Raw genomic sequence first — 23131 nt, 5'->3', positions numbered from 1 at the left:
TTTCTAAGAGTGAGCAGCGTGTTTACTTCAGTTTTGGCTTAAATTCCTTCAATTTAGATTATTATTTGTAAACTATGTAGGGAATTTCAAAAGCTTTTAATCCTCAAACTAGAAACGTAATATAAAAAGGTTAGTTAGTGCCTAGTCACAGTGATAATCTGTTACCATCTTAAGCATAATTTAAAAAGTCAGATCTTGAATTCCAAGGTGGTAGGATCACAGCTTTTTAACACAGCATCAAAGAATTCAGTTATTTTTCATGAGGTTAATGCTTAAACAGCTCCAAACATACAATATTCTGATAAAAATGAAGCTTCTGTTAAACAATGATCCTAATCTTTCACCAAACGTTACAGAACCCAACCTAGAGCACTTTAATATCAGAAGCAGTTCTTCACAGGCAAGTAAACAAAGAAATACTGCTGCTAGAGAAAGATCCAGAAGTGAAGGTTTAAAAATCGTCAGATCTTTGAGAGCTTGCACTCAAACTAACAGAGAACAGGAAAAAGAAGTCACAATCCTGGCTAGAGTATTGCTAAAACATGTCTTAAAGATATTTTTTTTCTTAGAAGAGTCTCACTTCCTTCCAAGGGCACCATCACTATCTATACTGAAGAAAATAATCTCTGCAAGTCACCTCGGCAAGTGCCAGGTGGGTGCCAGCACACTACATTCAAGGAGAATCCTGGAGCAGGTTGCCCAGAGAGGTCATGATGTCTCCATCTATGGAGACAGACAAAACCCAACTGGAAACAGACCCAGGGAACCTGCTCTGAGCAGAGGAGTTGGACTATAAGATCTCAAGAAGCCTCTTCCAACCTCAATGATTCTGCAAATCTGTGAAACCTCCTATTACCACAAGGACTGAGTGGTTATAGTGTCAGTCTAGGATATGGAAAGTCCAGGTTCAACCCCATGCTTCACCCCTGACCACATGTACACCTCTTGCCTAGTTCGTAGTTCTCTTCTACCTCTGTCCCTTTAGTGGCCACGGGCTGTGGTAGCAGAGACAAGGGCTGTATCACAAGCCTCTTTCCACACCATTCTCATGCAGCTGGATCAAAGTACTTATCACTCAAAAACTTGATTTGACAGAGAGCAAGCCACGGGACTTTCAGAAAGCCTAACAGTGTCCAGATGCCCAGTTTTAGACACTTCAAATAGGGATTCCTTTTTCAGGAAGCATGGAGAATTCACTGTCAGAAGGCCAGGCGAGGTATTAACTCAGATATCTGAAAGATAATTACATTTAAAATCAATCTGTTTGTAGAATATGGGGCCCTACTGCTGCAGAAGGCAGTCACCCCAGCAATACCTGCCACTTCCAAAGGCACAGGTGATGCAGAGGGAGGAAGATCCAGCACCGTACAAACCAGAGTCAGCAGAGCATGTGGTCATCCTCCCTTCAACCTAAATGCTGCACAACTCTATTTATACACTTCTTGTAAGGTCTACAGGGCTGAAGTGTAAACTGGAGATCATAAATAAAGACTGTACTTCATTTATAGATACTTTAATACATAATTCAAATAAAGGTAATCATCACCTGAATCCAAAACTGGTCTGTAAACAAACACTAAATTTTCTTTTAAATGACTTTCAAAAGCAGATTTCTGCTTACACACATACTCAACCCTTCAGAGTTTATGGCATTCTTTTGGAAGAGATAATCCCTTGTACTGAACTTAACCCACTACATCAATTTTCTATCCTGTGATAAACTGGGCTCTCTAGTTACAACTCAAGTCTAGGATATTATTTTCTTGGCAGTGGCTTCCATTTTAAATTCCAGAACAAAAAAGATGCATCTCTTAAGACCTCATGCTATTCACAGATGTATTACTTCTTGTTTGAGTTTTCTAAGTGCTCATGGCCTTGGGATATGACATGACAGCTGCAAAGTAGGAAACACAATTTAGCAGGTGAAAACAAGGAGGGGGGAAAAAAACACCACACTGTCTAGAGGGATGTAACTTTTTTGGTCTCCCGAATTTCTCACTGCAGATCATTATGTGTGGGAATATAGAGGCTGATCTACTTAGGTCAGAACAAGAAGTTAGCTGATTACTCAGCTCTTCTGAGATTTCCCCAGCTAAATACAAAGTTGGTTCAAGGTCTCTGTCATGATATTTCTGATGACGAGATAGAAATAAGATGAGATGGGAGAGTGTGAGGGGACGCAAGAACAGAGGAAATATGGTCACATAATGCTGCAGCAGCCAGTGAGAACAGGTGAAGTTTTTTCTTACCTCATGCCTCAACTTTATTAACAGCTTGTCTTTAAACTGTCAGTTTTAACTGAATTAAAACCTACTTTTTTCTTTCTGAAGCTTTTTTTCCTTTTTATCATCAGTTTGACCAAAGGAGGCTGAAACATGCACTAGACAAACTACTTGCAAAAACTGGATGCTCTCCTGAACATATTGTTCTCATAGAGTTAACAATAATAATACCAACAGTAATTTAAGAAATAAAAAAGTAAACACCTACTAAATCTGTTCTGCTGCTAGAACAAAATCCCAACCATTTCCTTGGAGCACGGGTTTCCCTCAGCACCTCTCTCCCACTCGCCAACAGTAATAACCACTCACAAAAATTATTTTATACAAATTGAAATTTTTTCCTACAGAGATTCCAAAAGAGCTCCACAAGAGAAAGTGCTGTGAATTACTAGTCTTATTTTTACATAAAGACATTGACGATGTGGCCAGGCAGGTCAGATGCGAACAGTATGTTTATAAATCCACAATTATAAAAATACAAATTGACGAGCTTCTTATCTGCCCATCAAGACAGCGATAACACAATCCTAAATGGTAATTCCAATTATGCCTCATTAGAACATAGTTTCGCAAAGCAATTTCGCCCAAATATGAAACATATGAAACAGCTACTTCAAGAGCTACTCTAGATTTAAACTCAAAAGCCAATAAATGTTTTGAGAATACGACAGTAACAGGAGTAGAAAGGGAATGAAAGACAAACTTAGCCCAACAGTTACAATGGTTAAAATTATAAGATACTACAGTTACTCAGGTTGTAAAGGCGTGACTTCTAAATGTGGGAATACAACTCAAATGATGCCAGTTAAAGGCAAGAGTCTGTCAGGTAACTAGCCAACACCATAAACGTATGTGTGCTACTCCTAGCAATTAACTTGTGCAATAGGCTTCCAGTGTTTCTCAGAGATCTTAGCTCTATTTACAATTTAATTTTTTTCAGTCTATTCCAAACCTTCTTTTTCTTCTTCCATAGATCTCCCCCAAACTCACACCTCAGGATCCTTATGACAAGCTGCTAAGTTTGTAGAGTCATTTCAATTTACCATCACACAGTAAAAGACAATGTTTTCCAGAAGATTTCTGGGAGCACTCACTGTAGTAAATATGGTCCTCATTAAACCCACATTGTAGTTTTAACCAGATGCAAACCTCCTTTGTATAGACGGAAAAAGAACAGCATGGGATTCCAGAGGGCAATCCTGCCGTGTTTGTACTCCATGGAGAGACAGAGTGCGAGGGGCCCAAAACCACTACTTCAAACCTCACATCCAGCTGCTTCCTCCTCTACAATCACAATAAGAGCCTTCAGGGAGAGCTCGTATGGGCCTACCTTGCATGTATGCCTCTATTTGCCGAATTAGCTCATAAGACTTGGATCGGTCCAGAAGCGTACGAATAGCTGGAAGAGGGTCCAGGATAATGGTTTCAGGATGAGCATCAATATATTCCTGGAAAACAAATACAAAGAAAAAAAACGCATTAGGTTGGTTGAAGAGTGTGGAAAAGCAGGGAGATGGGGAAGAGGACTACGTTAAAAACCTCAACGCCCAGTTTCTCTTCAAGGGGAGGCAAATGGACCATGCAGGCAATGCAGGAAGTCACCAGTCTAGACACTGACTTTTGAAACAAACACAAACATGACAGCTATCTGTTTTGGGATGGGAAATGTCTCCTGTGGACTCACCAGTGAAACCTGTGCTGCTACCACATCAACTCAGAAGGGAACCAGTGGCAAGTGCCACAGTAACAGCTGTGAGCAGGGCTGCGAAAAGCAGTTAGGAAAAGAAAGCTGGCACGATGCTATCTTGGGGTCAGCCTTGCATTGAATTACTGCACATGAACATCGTAACTGTCTGAACTAACCTCAGGACTATATCTGAGTTCTTTAATGTTATTATTGCTGTCCTCTAGCTGGGCTGAAGACAGCGTTAAGAGCTGGACGATAAGGGATGGAATTCTTTTTGGCAGACCTGAAGAGATTGCTGCTTCGCTGTGTCTTCAATGAGTTTTGAAAGCATCTATCTTGCTACTTCTCTAAGCTCATACTCTCCTCTCCTGACTACAAGAACAAAGCAAACTTAATGTTCTCATGGATCTTCTTGGGAACTCAATTCCCCATTCACTGAGGCTGTGATTGCATTACTGCATCTTGGCCATGACCACAGACACAGCTGCCAGGTACTGGCCTTGCAAACACAACAAAACTTCCTTCTGTGTCTCTGAACAGAAGTCGAGTTCCTTCAGCCTGGCACCATAAAGTCAATAGGACAAATAAGCCTTTATCTTAATCTATCCAAAATCAGACAAATGTTTCCAAAGTCAGCATCTGCCTTTATTTTACCCAACTTCCCAAAGTTATCTTCATGTTTCCACTCATCTCTTTAAATCCATTTATGCAAATACCTGGGAAAAGCTCCTGCAAGTAATGGACTTCCATGAAGTCCTGCTTCCCTAAGTTGGTTACTTTGGAAATGTACTCCAAAGGATACTTAGGAGTGTGAGGTGGTCTCAGGAGATGCACTTTGGTGGATATTGAGCTGGAGAGAAAGGAATGGCATCATCTGCTCCCAGCAAGTGATTCTGCTCCAGATATTGCCTGGGGAAGCTGCCTTCCTCCTCACTCTCCTCCTAAGCACTGGCAAACTGTTGCTTTCTGCTGACTACATAGTCTGAACTGATGGCTTGCTAAAAGGGGATTATTCTTTTGAGGCTAAGAGGATCTGCACTGAGGTTTAATGAACCCACTGCATCAGCCATAGCACACAAATCACTTTCCTTCACAGTGCATGAGGCACCCTTCAGTGGCAGTATGTATGTCTGATGTATTTAATAATCCCTGCAGAGCACAAGGAGTGGATTCCCCGAAGATAAGCTCGACCTCGCTGCCACTTGGGAAAAGTAAGAGACCGAGCCTTCTGCACAGTCAGGCATCAAGACTGTCAGACCCGGCTGCTGTCTCACCCTTGCAGCGTAGCCTGGATAAAAAGCCTCTTTGGTGCACTGGAGCAGAAGCTGAGTTCATTTCAAGTCATTAATAACCAGGACATACAGAGAACAGTTTTCATGAGCCTCCTGCCCCCACTACTTCCAGGCTCTCAGGCAGAGCAGCCAGCTTTCAGATACAGAAGAGATATGGTAACTTGCTACCTAATGCATCTGAAACACCTAAGTATGCCCATGCATATGTGCCCTTTTATTCAGCTTCAGAAGACACTTTGTGGAGCTGAGACAATACAGTGATTAGGGCATTAGCCTAAACTTGCTGACCCTGAAACTGTACTCAAGCATCTTGACATATCTAAAGCACACCAAGATGGCTCGTTTAGCCCCTCTGTGCCTCAGCTTTAAAGACAGGGAGCTACCACATTGTGCCTGTCCATGAGCCCACTGAGAGGATGAGCACGTTACAGTCAGCCAGTGCCAGCGGGATGGGGGAAGAACACGCGGTAACCAGCCTGAATGAGCCGAAACGTGTCCTCAGCAGGGATCTGACAGCAAACACCCTGCGGCATTTCTGATGCACATACTAGCTCTTCCTCTCACACTGTGGGGACCACCTCTCTGCCTCAATCAGACTCTGGTTCCACTTTGAATTTAAGCTCCCCATACTTCCAGCCCCTACTCTGTACATACTAATCCTTTCTCTCCCACAGACATCCATCCTGTCTATGGCCTCCATCTCCTTCACTCTCCTCCAAGGGAGGAATTATTTTTCCCTTTCCTAGCTCATTGTGCACCTTCCCAAGTCTTCCTGTTGCTCACCTCAGCACTGAGGACTATCCTCACTCCCCTGGGTTTGGTGTGTTCCTCCTGTTATTTTGGTGCACTATTTCCAGAGGGACCCTTGCTTTTTTATGCTTTCTGTAAGGAGCTTCACAGTGCTTTATTTATAATTATAATAGCTCCAAACCACATTAAAAGATCATCCAAGCAGTAAGGTTGACGCAGCATAATGAAGTTTAACAGCAATGAAGGCATGATCCTGAGGCCATTCTATACCCAGCAATGCATCAACCAAAGCGACATCCTAGCTGACTTTCCAGTGACTGATTTCTCACTCTGTTGCCTTAAGGAGTCTCCAAAAAGCTCTGTAAGACAAACCAATGAAGAAGAAGGAGGTGGGGACTCTTTTCCAGGAGCCTGGAGGACTTCAACAAACTACTCTTTTGTCAAGAACTGCACTGAGTGTAAGGTGACAGCTCCTTCATGCACACACACAGCAGATTGAACATGAGCTTTCTTTACAAAACAAGTAAATTTCTTGGCATCAAACCTATTTCTTTCAGGTACTATTCTCCAGCACTTCTCCGTTTACAGGCTTAGGTACTCAGACAGCCAGAGGGCATAGGAATGGCAAAACTCAGAGACTGTCAGCAAGGCAGTGAAGATCTGTATAATCTGAGTGAAGGACTAAGAACTGAGTAAGTGCCTCCTAGAGGTCATCTGAGGGCAGGCTACAGGTCTCTCATTTTAACTGAATCCAGAAACAGTCTCTCATTTGAAGCAAAGGAGTCTGTCAATGCAGAACAAGGTCAACTCATTTGTACAAGGCATCTATCTGAACACAGCTGGTGGTTAACTGCTGAAGCTGTTTAGGGGACGGGAACATCAACATGTGCCTAAAGTCCTTATAACTTAGCACCTCTCCTCATGGTATTGCGTGTTGCCTGGATTTCCATCACAAAGTAATTAACTCCGCATTCAAAACCAGAATGATCAAGTTGCAGCAGGATCTCCAAAGCAAATCGCCCAGTCTTCCCTTGGGCACGGACACTGCCAACAGCTTCCCAGCCTCACATCAGTACATCACCAGCACACGCAGAAGAAAAGAGTTCCAATATCTATGCACAGAAAACTACTTTAAATAAATAAATAACTTGAAAATACAAACACTAGCACAAATTCTCCAAAACACAAAATTACAATAAGAAAAAACAATTTTGTCAACTTCACAGGAAAATTATTGTAGCTGAAGTGAAACTTTTCATAAACTTTGCTTCTTTACTAGGAACTGCTGCACACTTAGCCATCACATTCTACTGAATATATACCTGTGAATATCACTTAACAGACGGGAAAACAGTGTGTCCTGGCAGCCAAGAGGCCACCCATGTCCTCGGTGCATCCAGCACAGCATGGTCAGCCAGCCAGGGAGGTGATTGTCCCGCTCTGCTCTGGTGTGGCCTCACCTGGAGCACTGTGTGCAGGGCTGGGTGCCACAGGATAAAAAACACATAAAGCTGCTAGAGAGTGTCCAAAGGAGCAGTTAAAGTCACTTGGTTTGCTCAGCCTGGAGATGAGGAGACTAAGAGGAGATGTCATCGCGGTTACAGCTCTGTCAAGGGGACGAGGAGCGGCAGGTGCTGATCTCTCTGCCAACCAATGACAGAACCTGAGGGAATGGCAGGAAGATGTGCTGGGGAGGTTCAGGTTGGACATTAGGAAAAGGTTCTTCACCCAGAGGCTGGTGGAGCCCTGGAACAGGCTCCCCAGGGAGGTGTCACAGCCCCAAGACTGACAGTGTTCAAGAAGAGACTGGACAACACCCTCGGACACACAGTGTGAACTGCGGGGTTGTCAGGAGTTGGACTTGATGATCCTTGTGGGTCCCTTCCAACTCAGGAAAAGAGAAACCCTGAAGCCAAGATATAGCTTTCAGTACAGCACAACCTTTCAACTTTGAATGTTCACATCTTCTCTGATCACTCCAACAAAGTAATTCTAAACTCTCCCTTGGTGGATTTACCAAAGGCTGGTATCCAACAGCAGATTCCAACAACCCAGGCAACAATCTGGAGGATATTTAGGCTTCCCAACAATATTTTGAAAGGGCTTTGTTCTTGGGCCGCATTTCAGCTTGACCCAGACAACGTCTATGTTTTCCTCTTTATAATCTTTGACATAATAAAAGCAAACAAGAAGAAACTAGGACCTTTAGCAGATCTTCCTTTGTTTGTATTACAGGCTTGGCATTCAGTAATGCTCTGTACCAGCTCTGTTACTGGCAGGAGGCCAGCAATGAAACTTGAAATCAGAGACCAAGCATTTCACGTTCTCGATTAAATAGCTCTGGATGTAACACAGATTAAAAAAAAAAATCTTGAGAAGTCTGTCTATAGATGAGAATAGAGTTGTTAGTAATTTTATTCAGAAAGGCAGTTAATTATTATACATATATATGTATATATAAATATATATATAACTTGATACAGTTTCTGCTTCAAATATTAGGTCATTGGATGATGAGAGACTGACTCATTGACTTGATTTTATTACTAAGTAATAAAACTTCTATAATCTTTTGTTTAATATTAAACAAAAGTTGCATATTATGTGACAATCTTTTTTTCACAGACACCTCCTTCTACAACAAAAAGTGTAGACAAGTTGGATCTTGAACAAACACCAATCTTAAAATTGTTTTTCTCTGAATCTGGAAAAGATTCCTGAAGTGGTTGGGAGGGATGAGGGGGCAGCAAGGGGAAGCATTTTTATTGACTGTAAACCTCAAAACAACTTTCTGAGTACTCAGCTTCCCCGTTTTGCCTTCAAAAGTCCACCACTGCTTCATCTTGCAAATGGGAAACTCTCCTTCCAGTTAGTACTTGAACTAATTTAGTTAATTTTGCCTGCTTATGAAGCTCTTCCCATCAGTGTAAGAGAGAATTATTTTTCAAATGGGAAAAACACAGCGATTGGCCTATGAATTCAGGTGCAAATAAGCCACTTGAACTTTGTGTCTCACCCTGTCCCCCCCGCCCCTCCCAAAAAAAAGTCAGATTCGATAGTTTCCTTTGATTTTTCACTTGCCTTTTCTCAGCAGAGCATGTGAAATCTGAAATATGTAAGTATTTTCAGAGTACAAAGCTGAGAACTAGCAAAAGAATGGGCTAGTATCTTAACAAAATTAAGACAGCATTAAAAAAACACTCCCATAATCTCCATGAGTAAATACCCAGATCACCTTATTGCAGCTGAGACTTCTGAAGAAAGTTATCGGTGCAGCAAGAACAATGCACTTCTCCCCTTCCAAGCAAGAGCAATCCTCTAATTCCTTCCATTCTGAAATATCTCCCTAATTTTCCTTCTTCTTAGTTCCAAACCCTTCTAGGGAAGCTTATGAATCAAGAACAGAGGAGCCATTCCTGGACAACTTCACAGTGGGAGAAGCAACAGTCAACAGGCAAGGGGGGAAGAAAACACTGAGTTTTCATCAAACTGATAGCCAAAGCCTAGGCATAAAAATGGCTTCTGATCTATCTCTTTAAGAAGGCTAATGAAAAGAGAACCTGTTCAGAAAACACTCTGAAAGACAAATTAATAACCCTATTGATTTTACATCACTTGAGCCGTCATTTTGAATGGAATAGACTCTTATGAAGCTGCAATGAATGAAGCTACTCAAGCCCCTGCACAGCTATGACAGGCAGCTGTTCAGAGTGTTTTGCTCTAATAGGAGCAAAGATTCCCCAGTCAATGTCATATGAAAGCCAAAACATACTTTTCAAAGTCATAAACTTTGTCCAGAAGGCAAGAACTGAGATAGTTTGGTTCTCTTAATTACCAAGACAGGAGCTGGAGCACCAGCCAGTAAAAGGGACCCTTGGGGACTATGCCTCTTCCCCCCGACTTTATGTTCCTCTGGCCAAGATGGAACCACCAAGGGCTCTAACAGTTTTTTACTAGACAAAAAATAAACTATGTTTCGTCAGTTTAGGCCAGTGCTGCAGTGGGTAGCAAGGAAGACTAATCATCATCTCTATAAATAATCACCATCCCCAAAATAAGGATCTAAGAGTCCCACACAGTAAATGGAAAGATTTCTCTGCTTTGCACTTCATGCAATACACGAAATGCTGCATGTGGTCTTCATTCAGCTTTGGATGAGATCACTAGGCACTCATCACTGATCTTCAATACAGTGGAGAACAATTTGCACCCACCAATACTCTCCTGAGAAATTGTAGTCCAAACCACATCTAAATAGCCTGAAGACCTCAGGAAGCTCAACCCTAAAGGTCTTCTGTGGCTAAAAGCCCACTGGCAAGAGGCAACTCCTCTTTGTGGTTTTCAGAGTCTGCTGTAATGATTATTTTTTACAAGGCAATTGAGAACACTCATTAAATAACAAGACAAAAAGGCCCTGCCAAGAGGCCTCCTGTCTACCAGCACCCTACACCAGACCGGGCAACGGTTCATCACAGACCCCAGCAACCAGGCACAGACTCGTGTAAACATGAACCCAGTGTCCTCCTCAGCTCTTGCAGGTGAGGTGGCCAAGGCCTCTGCAATACAGCTCTGAAAAGAAGTTATTCCAAAAAAGGGCATAAATGTAGCCTGGCGGACCGTTCCTCCTCCTGTGCTCAAGGATCCCTCACTCTCTGCTACCTGGAAGACCACTTTATGGACCCTGCAGCAAGGACTGGTGCCAGGTTCCACCTTGCTGTTGCATTCATATTCAAGAGCAGGAAAATCAGCATATTGAATTTTGGACTTTTTGGTCTTGTCAAGATCATCATAATTTTTTCAGTGAATTTAATGAACAATAAAGGAACCATGCTATTTCCATTTCTGTCCAGGTCCCAGAAATACCACAGTGCTTATATGACACCACACATACGTAAGTAGCTTTCTGGTAAGGTGGTCACTTCACATTTTCTAAGTTGTTCATTGATTTTAGTTGAAAAAACCCAAACCAACAACTCCACCCCACACACTTTATACAAATGGATCCTTCTTAAACTTCATTTTTTTTCTAGGGAATATACTTCATTTCTAATAGTTCTTGGTATCTTATGCAAAAATAATACAGGACAGGTGGAGACAGGCAGAAATTTCCTGCCAGTTTCTGCCCTGAATACAAAATTACATGAGAATATACCCTTTAAACACACTTTGTGACTTAATCCAGCACTGGTAGGCCTCTCCTCTGCTCTGCTGGTTCCTGGGTACATGTGTTACTACAACAGAAGTTTCCTGCATAAAAGCAGTGTGCCACAACTCAGTCACATATGCAGAACCAGAAGCCCAAAGTCTTGGTTTACTGAGGAGAGGACAGAAACCTGCTCACGGGGGTCCCTGCCCTCTACCTCATCCACTAGAAAAAGATCCTCTTCCAGTTTGGAAGGCACTGGGAGAGGATCTTTTTCTAATGACTGAGTTTTGAAGATACTGAGAGATTATAATCTCATATCCACAGTCAGAAATATGTGTAGTCCAGTAATGGAAACCTACGTCCTGGTTCAACCACATGATTGTGGACAAGTCATCCACTGGGCTACACTGAAGGACAATCTGTAAAAACAGATCATCAGACACCAGTGTGACTATTGTAACTTTGTCTGTAAATCAGATGCCATCATAGCTACTACAAATTCATACCAGAGCTCCAAACAGAAACAAACAAATCCAAAGTCCTTATGCGAGCTGCTCTGTGTTGACCCAAAGGGCTTCTCATATTAATTTCAAAGGGGAGTTAATATCATTTTTTTTAATTTACAGCTTGCAAAATAAAAATTTAGAGATGCAAATGGAATGGTCTAGATCCCATAATGAAACCGTGGAAAAGCATGTGACTGAACCCACATTCCAGGATCCCCTTCTAATTCTTCAGACATTATATTGCACTCCTCTGCAGGAAGATGGCATGCTCAAAGGAACAGATATATTAGATAACATGGTGCTTACTGAACAACCAAAAACTAATGACAGGGAGAAAAGAAAGAACATCAAGTTCTCCTCTAACATGCCTGGCTTTTTTATTATTTTCATTTGCGGTTAAATTTAATATCCCTAAAAATGAAAGCCTTGAAGGCACCAGCCAGCTGGATCCAAGCATTTAGCAAGAAGAATTAGGCAAGTTTCTTAGTGCAGCCCTGCAACAGCCCTTCTAGAGTATATCTGGCTGAAGCTTGCTGTGGTAAGGAACCAGCGGAGTTCAAGTTCTAGAAAAACCATAAACAGCATGACCAAAAGGTCCAGGTGGTAAAACTGATGCCATCATGCACAACAGTAGCAAATTCAATAAGCCTGATAGAAATGTACAATTTGTTCACGTTTTGCCAAGCTTTTGTCTACAGTCAGTCTCCTGTTCCTGCCACTGCCAGTAAGTACAATTCAGAAAAAAAAAAGTGGAAATCTGAGTCCTCTGCAGTAGGCAATCCTGTACTGAAACTGAATTATAGTTTACTTTCTAAAAAAAAAGAAAAATATCCAAGCAGCACTGTATTCTATAACTTCCTTCTGACAGCAGCTTAGAAAATGGAAACAATATCACCAAATACATTTCTTATTTTTATGCAGTATTAACTGTTATATGCGAGTTATCATTTCTAAAAGTTTAAATCAGTACTTTCACTTCAAATAGACTATGGTTAAAAAAAATGCTTTATTTGGTATTATCATTTGAAAGAAAACAAATCCTGTAAGATCAGTGACGTAGTTTTAACCTACATAGCTCTGTACATATTGAGAATTCTAGGAGAGGCTTTGGGTGGGGGAAGCTGGGTTTTTGGTTTGTAGCTGCCGTTTTATTTGAGTTTTCATTTTTTCATAAGGGGATATTTCTGTTGTTTTTAGGTCACTGCATTTCTGTTCGGGTTATATTAGTCTTTTACAAGGGCTATTGGAAAAAAAAATACAACAAGCAAGTACTTGAACTAAAGAATAAATGGATAATATATCCATATATACTGCTTCTCTCACTCTCTCAGAATTTAGCCAAACTCATTAGATAAAAATCGTATTTTCACTAGAGATTTTCTAACTTAAAGATACTTAAAAACAAAGCTTCAATATTTAACCTAAACAAAAATAACAGATTAAGTTATTTAAACAGTAACAAAGGTACACAGAATAAAATCAAAGTATCACATTACAATTACATTAAGAAATATATCAGAGTAAGAGATTTAGCTTTAGCAGGTCACTTTATGTCTACCAGCCTTCCAGCAGTGCAGCACACATGAGCACAGCCCACTAAGTCCTGAGCCAACACCACGGCTCTGGCTGCAAAGTGCTCCAGCCCATTTCAGACCGAACTTCACCTTGGTGGTCAAATGCATCCTCTGTACTTACTATTGTTTCCTCCAGGCCTCACTTCAGTACTTGAGAACAGTATCAGCTTGTGACCTGAAGCTATTAAATACAGTAAGTTGACTAGCTGGAGTTCTTATTCAAAATGTTCCACATCCACTGAAGAGTTCTTGCTCCAGAATACAAGAACAGTGTTTTAAATTAATTGTACTGCTACGCACCAGCTGTCGTTCTACAACTGTCTGCACAAGTTCCCTACCAGCACGTTCTCCAGGGGACCGGGGCGGTGCCGCAGTGCCACACAGAGCCTCACACAGCCTGGCCTTCAGGAACGCGCACTACAACGTCAGGATTGGGAATGAGGAACCTCATGAATTGTGATCAGCTGTGAGCAACTTAAAACATGTGCTCTTTATCTCTTTGGTCAGCAGTTCTCATCGGCAGGATGGGTATATTGTGAAGGCAAACTAATTAAGGTCTGAAACAGAGAAAGACGCGAAAAGAAAGCCCCAAAGTCCATCTCTCCATATGCTTCTCAGGACATTCACAAGCTGCCAGTGCTGTGGGAAGTGGATGCCCGCACTACTTGGTGACGAACAGTCATCTACTATTCAGAGAACTGCTGCCAGAAGATCAGACCCACAAGTAAAACCTTTTCATCTCTTGTATGTAGTTGAGTAATACGCATGTGGGAGGCAGAAAAAGCTTTGTAACTAGAGCAAAGAGCATACTGACTCCATTAAGTAAAATATTTTCTGCATTACTAGTTGTAGGACATTAAGCAGAGCAAAGAACCTCATTTCCCAAGAAAATAAAGTTGTCAAAATTGCAAAATTTGTCTGAACTGTTTTTCCACCTGACATAAGCATATTCCATAGGAACAGGAATTCTTTGGGAAAACAGTTGTCTGTAACACTATGCCCAGCATATTTCTGACCTTCAATGTAAATGTGGGGAAAAAATAATAGAAAAGGATTCTGAGGTACTAGAGGACAGAATCACAGTAACCTTGATGTTACAGAAATCAGCTTTCCAGGATCTCAGAAGACAAAACAGAACTGGGCAAAATTAATTTAGTGGCTTCTGTCATGGAGAAACACACGTAAAGGACTCTGCAAACACCTGTTCTTCTTTGTGAATAGCACTCATGCTCTTAGAATGACATCAGGACAACATTTGGTAGCAAACCAGTTCTCGCTAACCTTACCAATACAACGCAAAACCTGTCCAAAGGTGCAAGGCTATTTTTGACTGACAAAGCTAGTTTTGCTGGGCTACCAGTAGCAGGGCAGCAGCATGCCAGGGAGCTCTTTCCATCAAACCCTACCAACTGCACAGGAAACAGATTGAATTTGCTGCACCAAGATCATCCTCCTGCTTGAAATGCAGAAAGACTATGAAAGAACCACTTACCTGGAACCTTTGAACCAACTCGAGTGACTGGCTGTCATTCTGGTCTGCTTCAAGAATGATGTCGGTCAGTTTATGTATGATCACATCCAAAGGTCCCTGATCTTCAATGGGTTTGGTGAGGTCAAGCTGAAGAAACCAGAGAGAAACCTTTTATTAACATATGGAAGACCTGAGGTTCTTGTCCCTGCCACCATCCAAGGTACCACTGCCACACAGAAGGCATTTACTTTACATGCTGCCTTTATTTTGGTATGTTACCCAAATCCATTAGGATTCTTATTTTACTGAATTGCAGAAAACTTTAATCAGACATTTATTTTTCAGCAGTGTAGATCTAATTCTGTGAAAAACCTGTGGGCTCGTTGGCGAGCACCCTTCATCCAAACACCTCCCCATGCTTCCCCACCCTGAGCCAACACTTCCCTCTTCAGGTGTCTTTCCCAGTCCTTATACATGCAAAAGGAATGAGCCAACAAAGATTATCACCACTATCACAGGAACGCCTGCCATGTCCTTCGCCCTTCAGGATGATCTTTTGAGGTGCCTTCCAATCCCTAACATTCTGTGATTGCACAAAACAGCACCCAGGACAGTAGTAATACAGGTAACACAAAAGTAAGTGACTCAGGACCTTTGCAAATTCATTGGCTGCAGGGACAGCTACTTAGCAGGTGAGGAGGGGTGCAGCTCCCACAGCACTCCCACTAGCAGACCTGGGCAGTGACCTGGGTGGGGGACACAGACTTGGGGTGGGGTGTACAGAAACTCTGCTGAAGACAGCATGAAAGACATGGTGATGTGTCACAGGGTTTGGTCGCCAGTACCAAGACAGGGTTCAAGGAGGAAAGGAACCACCTGTACTTGAAAAAGATTAGAGTTAGGGATCTCCTGAGGAAATCTCAGTGCAAAGGCAGCTATGGGACCTGAGGGGATGCACACGAGGGTACTAAGGGAACGGGTCAATGTCACTGTGAGGGCTCAGAAGCCCAGATTTGTCAGGTCATAAATCAAAACAGTGCAGATTCCAACTAAACCAGGAAAAAATTTCTACCAGGAACTGCAGCACAGACTCCCACAGAGGCTGTAGGATCTCCATCTTCTGAGGTTTTTAAGACCCGACTGGACGAAGCCCTAAGCAACTTGGTCTGAATTTAATGTTGAATCTGCTTTGATCAAGATGATATATTATGGACTCCTAAGGGCCCTACCAAACTTAATGATCCCACAAAGCTACTTATCAGATTTGAACATTTGTGCAGCACAAGTACCAGATCTGGCTCATGTTCAAGCCAACATACCCGGCTGCCCACAGCTGCCACATTACCAAGCACTGCTCTTCCACACCTACCGCACCAGTGACAATGTAGCCGTGTAAACTTCAAACTGGGAACATCTTCGCAATGAGAGACAGATGTGTGCTCACCAAACTGAAGTTAGCATCTGATTATACAGCTACATACACGTTTTCTCCCATTGCTGGTATCCCTGTTACTCAACTCTGGCAGAGAAGGGCGTGGGGGGTACAGGAGAGAGGAGGGCTGGGCACAAGAGGCTGCTGACGCTGTTTCGATAGAAGCCTCGTCTTTACTGTCTCATTTCCTGGAGTTTTGTCCTAATAAAATTTCCCACCCTACAGAAATGGCCTTGCTTTGGATTAAGGAGTGCCTTAAGGAAGGCAGTGATAAGACAGGACGGCTGGAGCTTCAAACCCCAATAAAACTAAACCAGCAGACTAAACCAGTAAGCTCTGGCTGGGTGAGGCAGCCCACAGAAGGTCTGGCTGTGCTGGCACTTAGGTTTTTACTCCCACAAGTAGCATGGATGAAGGCTAAGGGCAAACACGAGTGTCTGCAAAATCAAGGCAAAACCAAGTGAACTGCAGCTTGGCTAAGGGTGTGCAAGGAGATGATCTACTTCTGCAACCAACTGCCAGAAAAATCACTTTAAAATAAGTCTCAGATAACCACGCTGCTTCTCCTGAGGTCTTTTCATCTGCCTATCACATCTGGAAGGAAACAGCAAAACAAAGGGTCCATTTAACTGGGTCAGAAAGTTCCTAGTTGCCACGGTACAAAAATGTGAATTAATCCATTTTCAGGACTTCCAGTCTGAAAAACACTGAGAAGCGAATAAGTATTTGAGATTGGTCACCCCTCTACATTATTCCTGCCCTTGCAGCTCAATCTGCACAGAAACATTCAGGAAACAAGAAAACAGTCCTCCCTTTCAGCCTTGACCCAAGAACAGAAATAAGCCTTCAAGGCATATTAAGGCATATTCAGCACAGTGTTTTCCAGAAGCATAAGACATCTGGGGAAGATAACTTTTTTCACAACAGCCGTGCCAGCTAAAAGAAACTGGCATATTTTGAGAATGAAACCAAAATGCACCTTCTTCGCACATCAGAAAGTGTTAAAAAGGGACCCTGTAACAGTGCTCTGCTTCACCAGGAAAGCAATGCCAGAAATGACAGCACGCTTAAGGCAGCCCCTCCAAAGGGCAGGTCAATGACCACTTCACTTGCCTCAGCAAGGACAGCAGGTACATTTCAACCACACAGACCTTCAAAATTTGATCCAGTATTTTGTGGACTGGAGGACCAAACCGTTTGCAAGAATAAGTTCTCTGTGTTCTGGGACATGCTGCGGAAAGCAAATATTCCTGGGCTGTGCGGAATTTGGAACAGATCCACCTTCCTTTTATGTACCAAGAAGAAAAAAAAAGAAACATAAAAGTAGAAGAAAAAGAAGGAAAAAAAGATTTGAGGAAGGATAAAAAAGACGCCTTTTCAAGTTATCAGACCCGAGCAAAAGTCAGTGAAAGTAGAGTGCAAAATTTCTGATGGCCCTCTGCTGAGACAAACACTGATTCATTGTTTGTCATCAGCTGGAATTTGAGCCCTCCTACTTCCCTTCTCTTTCAGCATCTCTCTCTCCAAACGATCTTTGCATTTGACATGATCAGCCAAAGGTTTGTTTTTGCACAGAACTAACACCATAGCAACAGAAGTGAGAGAAAAGATTTATCAGCACCAGCTTAGAAAAAACAGAGAGATATGGCTATGGTGCCTTTTCTTCTGTGAAGCAGGTAATAGGCTACTCTGCTTGCCCTTTTTTATATCAAAAAACCCAACTACCCAGTATTGGTTTCATGACATTGCCGCTTGCCACCAAAACTCAGGTGAATTTCATGGAAGACAGCATCAAAGCTGTACGCAGAATGCCAGATACAAGACATAGGCCTTTCCACGTCTTTCAAATCCATATATAGAAGGAAACAACCACTAGCTAAATGCCGTTATCACAGCTGGCCGTAGTTAGCCTGCTCACCTTCTAATGGAAAGATGGGCTGGGTGTTAAAAAACACTCCGAACTTATAAACATCGTAGCTTCCCCCATAGGCTTCCTAGAGCATCCACCAGAGAGCAAGTTACAGGCACACAGAGCTCTGTCTCTGCCCTCCTCTCCCCTTCCTCCATCCTCCAGAAACACACAGCCAGCACATTATCCAAATCATTACGCAGGAGGGCAAAAAAAGTTTATTTCCATTAAGCATAATTTGTTTAAAGTTTTGGAGTTGTTTTTCTCCAGAACGCTGGCAATCCATCTGTATTGCGGGGACAGGGCGAGCTCCTGGCAGAGCGCCACAGCGCTCCGCTGGTCCCAGCCGCGATCCCACACGCATGCAATTCTGGAAGCTGTGCTTCAAAATAAAACCATGTCCAAGTGAAAAATAATCTGCATTTGTTCACTCAGGAGAAGAAAGAAAAGAAGAAAGGAAAGAAAGGAAAGGAAAGGAAAGGAAAGGAAAGGAAAGGAAAGGAAAGGAAAGGAAAGGAAAGGAAAGGAAAGGAAAGGAAAGGAAAGGAAAGGAAAGGAAAGGAAAGGAAAGGAAAGGAAAGGAAAGGAAAGGAAAGGAAAGGAAAGGAATAAAAATTACAACAAAAAACCACCACCCCACCCCCCCCCCCCCCGCCAAAATAATCAAGCCAAAACAAACCAAAAAACCCACAGCATAACCAAAACAAAAAAACACCACCAACCTGCAAATGTTGGATTTAGCAAAAAGAAATACTACTCATCGAAATAATAAAAAAGTTTTGTTTTTTTCTGTTTGAATTTCCACTCCATGCTGTAATCAACTGTATTTCAGAATCAGGCTGAGCAGGATTTGTGGTTTTTTAAAAGTTCTTCTTCAGAAATAGTTTTGGATTATCATTCACATGAAATGAAGACTTAATACCAACCTGTCCACTTCTCTGAACTGAAGACAGATCTGTGCACTGCTATAACCCTGAGGAATTCACAACACATCTCTCCATTCATATTTATCCTCTTTTTTTCTCTTATAATAATAATAAATACTCATAAACCTATTGTTTAAGTATTTTGATCCCAGGCTCCAATCGGCTAACAAACTTCACTCACCAGGATGCTGCACTAAGTTCTTGCTGTATTTCAGTTTTTATTTGGGGCTCTGCTTAGGGGCAACAGAATAGGAGTGAGTGTGTGTCCCTCCGCAGCAGCCCGCCTTGCTGCAGGTGGACAAAGGTCATGAAACTTTCAGCCAAAGGAGGTTAATGAAGATAAGGAGAAAATCAGAGATGACAGGTTTGCTCTGAGCCTTTTCACTAGGCAGATACCACCACATCATCAGACATTATTATCTTGAGTGCTCAAAAGCTTAGTAAAATGCCATAAGAATGAAGGAATCTGTCCAATTTTCCAGTAGAGACCTGTCAATGCTCTGCTACACGTTTACAGAAGTCACAGTCCAAAAGTCCCTTTGTGGTAGTTTAACTGTTTTCTTCCCTGTGAACGAGACTCACAGCACCAGTCTGACCTGACCTCTCTGCTCCCTGATTCCTGAGGCTGTAAATGGAATTTTCTACACAAATCTACTGTAGCCTGTTATTCAGGTATTCAGTTAAGATTGCACTGAGCCCAAAACATGTAGGCTTTACTTCAGTCTTCATTCAGCATCTTAAACTCCACTGCACACAGACTTTCAGGTTGTCATTATCTTCCCTCTCCTGGGGCTATTTTCTACGCTCTATATTAATCACATGCATTTATGGCAAAAGGCTTGTAAAACAAAGCCTTTGAAATTCTTCCCTTCTTCCCCCATCCCCGTTTGCAGTGTTCACCTTTACTGTGCATCAATGCTGAGCAAGTTATAATGAAAAAAAGCCACGAGCTCTTGGTTGGTAAGCCAGGTCTTCAAGAAGCTGAAGCCTGGCAGCTGATGTATTGGTGGATGATTTTTTCTCCCCAAAAATCTCATAGATGAAGGCCTCTAAAAATATCTTAAGTGCTCTGGAGAGGGAAGGCAAGCAGCAAAAATCAATAGTGGTATGTTCAATGTTTTGCCTTATTGTGAAAAGTAAAGAATGAAATACGTAGGATAGTCTAACTATAGGAGAGAAGGTGCTTGCATTTGAAAGGAAGTGGGGCAAAAATCAGGAAAGTGCTTGTGCATGTCCATCCATACGTGTGAGACCCACCCACAGAGCCCAACAGCGACAGAACAGGGGCGTACAGAAGTCTGTCTGCTCTTCTGATAAATCACAGGACCAGGGGAGAACAGCATGTCTTTTTTTTCCCAAAGTAAATCCCATAGGAGCAGTCCAGTCCTGCCTCTCCACCAGGACAACACTCCCCCAGCCGCACCCCCTGTCAGGTCTGTGCCAGTACAAAACCAACATGAGTAACTCTGTGCCAAAGCCCACAGAAGGCGACAAACATACATCAACACATGAGGAAAGCCATTGTGTTATCTGGTAGGTGAAAACTGGGTATTTTTCACTGATATGCAGGCTCTCTGTAGCTACTAAAATATTCACATATTCAAACTAAATAAGTATTAAACATTTAGATATTTAAGAGATCTTCTCCTCATCTCTCTGGCCAAGCAAGACACTTATCTTGGTTGTCATCATTCACAGCTAGTGCAAGTATTTGTCACTTGCTGCTGCTGCTAATCGGGTCAAAAGATACTGGGCAAGAATAGAAACCCCAGCTCTGTCCTGCTGCAAAGTGCAAAGACCACCAAATGCTGTAAAGACAGAGCAAAAAGATCAACAAGAGGCCCTATTTTCTGTCTCCACCCCCTCTTTCCCCAGCATCAAATTAACTTGCATGTCCTGTTGCAGCGGCAGTGACCTGAGAACGGAAATCCGCTGCGGTGAGGAGATGTCCCCCCCTTGGCTCTCCTGCCTCCCCCACACTGACAAGAGGAGAGAGCACCACAGTGCTGGTAACAGCCACCACGTCAGCGGGGAACTCTTCCCCAAGCAGGAAGGAAATACAGCTTGAAAATACCTTTTTGCTAGTCTTCTCGGAATCAAGGAAATCGCAGAACCACAGAATGGTTGGGGTTGGAAGAGACCCCTAGAGATCATCTAGTCCAACCCACCTGCTAAAGCAGGTTCACCCAGAGCAGATTGCACAGGAATGTGTCCAGGCAGGTCTTGAATGTCTCCAGAGGAGACTCCACAACCTCTCTGGGCAGCCTGTTCCAGGTCTTTGTCACCCTCAAAGTAAAGAAGTTTCTCTTCATATTCAGATGGAAACTCCTATGCTTCAGTCTGTGCCCTTTGCCCCTCATCCTATTGCTAAGCACCACTGAAGAATCTGGTCCCATCCTCTTGACATCCACCCTTCAGATATTTACAAGCACTGGTAAGATCCCCTCTCAGCCTTTTCTTCTCCAGGCTGAACAGACACAGCTCTCCCAGTATTTCCTCATAAGAAAATCTTCCTAAAGAGCTTATCTTTCTGCTAGTGCAGGATGCTAATTTTATAGGTTCTTTTGTTGCTCTGCCCACCTTAGTTTTAAGAGAACCACCAAAGGAGAAGGAAAGCATGTCCCACGCTGGGACACATCACTCAGAATCTCAGGTGTCAGTGACATTCCAAGCAGCAACATATGCCTAAAGGTGAGGAGCAGCTCAGCATAAGCTATGAAGCCCTGCTGGGTTCTCATTTTCTCAGGTACTCAAACTTTAACACATGAGTAGAAGATTCTGGGTTTAACAGATGGCTTCTTTGTGGTTTCTTGCAGTGGTGCTAGAGCAGATTACTTTGCATTCTGTTTGACACAAGCTGCCAGAGAGGATGTGTGAGTACTTCGCACATTTTCCAGACCCACACGCTGCCACTCCCCTAGAAGCTAGGTATGATCTCCAAAAAGTCCAGGAAGTTCTTGCTTCTAGCTGTGTTCTTGATGCAATGAGGTAAAAGGAATCCCGTAGCTCTTTTTGCACTCCCTGTACTAATGTATACGGCCACCATTTACGGATCACTTCCCCAACTACTACATAAAATGACCAGCCGTTGTTCATTCAAGGCTTGTCCTGCAGTCACGCCACTCCCCAGGACCTTGGTGAGCATCAGCACCCCATAGACTCCTCTGCACCTTCCCAGAGCAGCACACAGCAGGTCAGCATCGCTGTCACCCCTGCAGTGACACCAACAGTGACTTGTGACTCCTACTCACTGTGCAGAGCAGCGCAGGGAAAACTTACTGCATCTCGGTTACTCAAACCTCGCTCACTGTCCTCCTCTCCTCCCTCCTCTGACCCAGGCATATAAACCTCCACCGAGCATCACTATTCAGTTAGCATCCAGTTTTGTCCCTTCACTCTTTAAAAACAAAACAAGAAATCCCATCTTTGGGCTATGGCTAAAGCTCCTCGCCACAATGATTTTCTTTTCAGCAGAGAATTTTTTCAGCCAAGACTGGAATTTTGTTGCTACTAAACTATAACTCGCATGGCTCAGCTTTAGTCATCTCCTTATCACCTGTATAATACTTTGGCAGTTCCAGAAAGTTCTCTCTAGAACTCGCAAAGATGCAGGAACGGCTGTTTCTCAGCACAATATTAAACTGAGAGCTCATGTCCCGTTAGGACTGGACTGCAGGGAACAAGCTTTGTAGGCAAGTGGTCAGGTTGTTCAGTCTTGTTCAGGGACAGTCTGAAACACAATTACTGATTTTCAGCACTGCAGGAGGGATCCTCAGTGTTACTCAAATCCAAAAAAGCCTCTTGCCAAAGGTCTCTCCTGAGGTCACCAACACTCCCGTGGATTAGGAAAGGCAGAAGAACAAATCCAGAGATTAGCAGAGAAACAAAGTTGAACAGAAAATGTGTGACATGGGAGGATTAGCACCCCAAGGAAGGAAAGCAAGTTACAGAAAAACAAGAACTCGGGAGAAAGAGCAGTCGGCATAACCTGCTCCTGAGACTGCCTTATTTTCTGGAACTATAAGAAAGACAGCGTTCAAACACATTAGATTAAAAGGCTATATAGGTAATTCTAGTAGTGGAAGGTATGGGAAAATACAAAATGGTCACAAAAGTTCTAGCTCACTTCTTGACCTTAAAGCTTCAGAATGGCCAG

The 23131-nt window shown here is 42.7% G+C and overlaps 1 protein-coding gene across 4 annotated transcripts in view; it reads right to left on the bottom strand.

Annotated features, from left to right (window-relative positions):
- Positions 1–23131, bottom strand: part of ITPK1 (inositol-tetrakisphosphate 1-kinase) — a 149755-nt gene that overhangs the window by 59412 nt on the left and 67212 nt on the right. For all 4 annotated transcript variants that reach the window (XM_080345054.1, XM_080345055.1, XM_080345056.1 and 1 more), the window contains exons 4-5: positions 14730–14855; positions 3613–3730 (exon numbers count right to left, since the gene is read on the bottom strand). In XM_080345054.1, the coding sequence (XP_080201180.1) occupies positions 3613–3730; positions 14730–14855 (244 nt within the window). The remainder of the gene's footprint in view (positions 1–3612; positions 3731–14729; positions 14856–23131) is intronic.

This window comes from Nesoenas mayeri, assembly GCF_963082525.1.
Source record: "Nesoenas mayeri genome assembly, chromosome: 5".
In the NCBI taxonomy this organism is placed as follows: Eukaryota; Metazoa; Chordata; class Aves; order Columbiformes; family Columbidae; genus Nesoenas; species Nesoenas mayeri.
The sequence above is the reverse complement of the archived record's forward strand: the minus strand, read 5'-3'. Positions and strand labels throughout refer to the sequence as shown.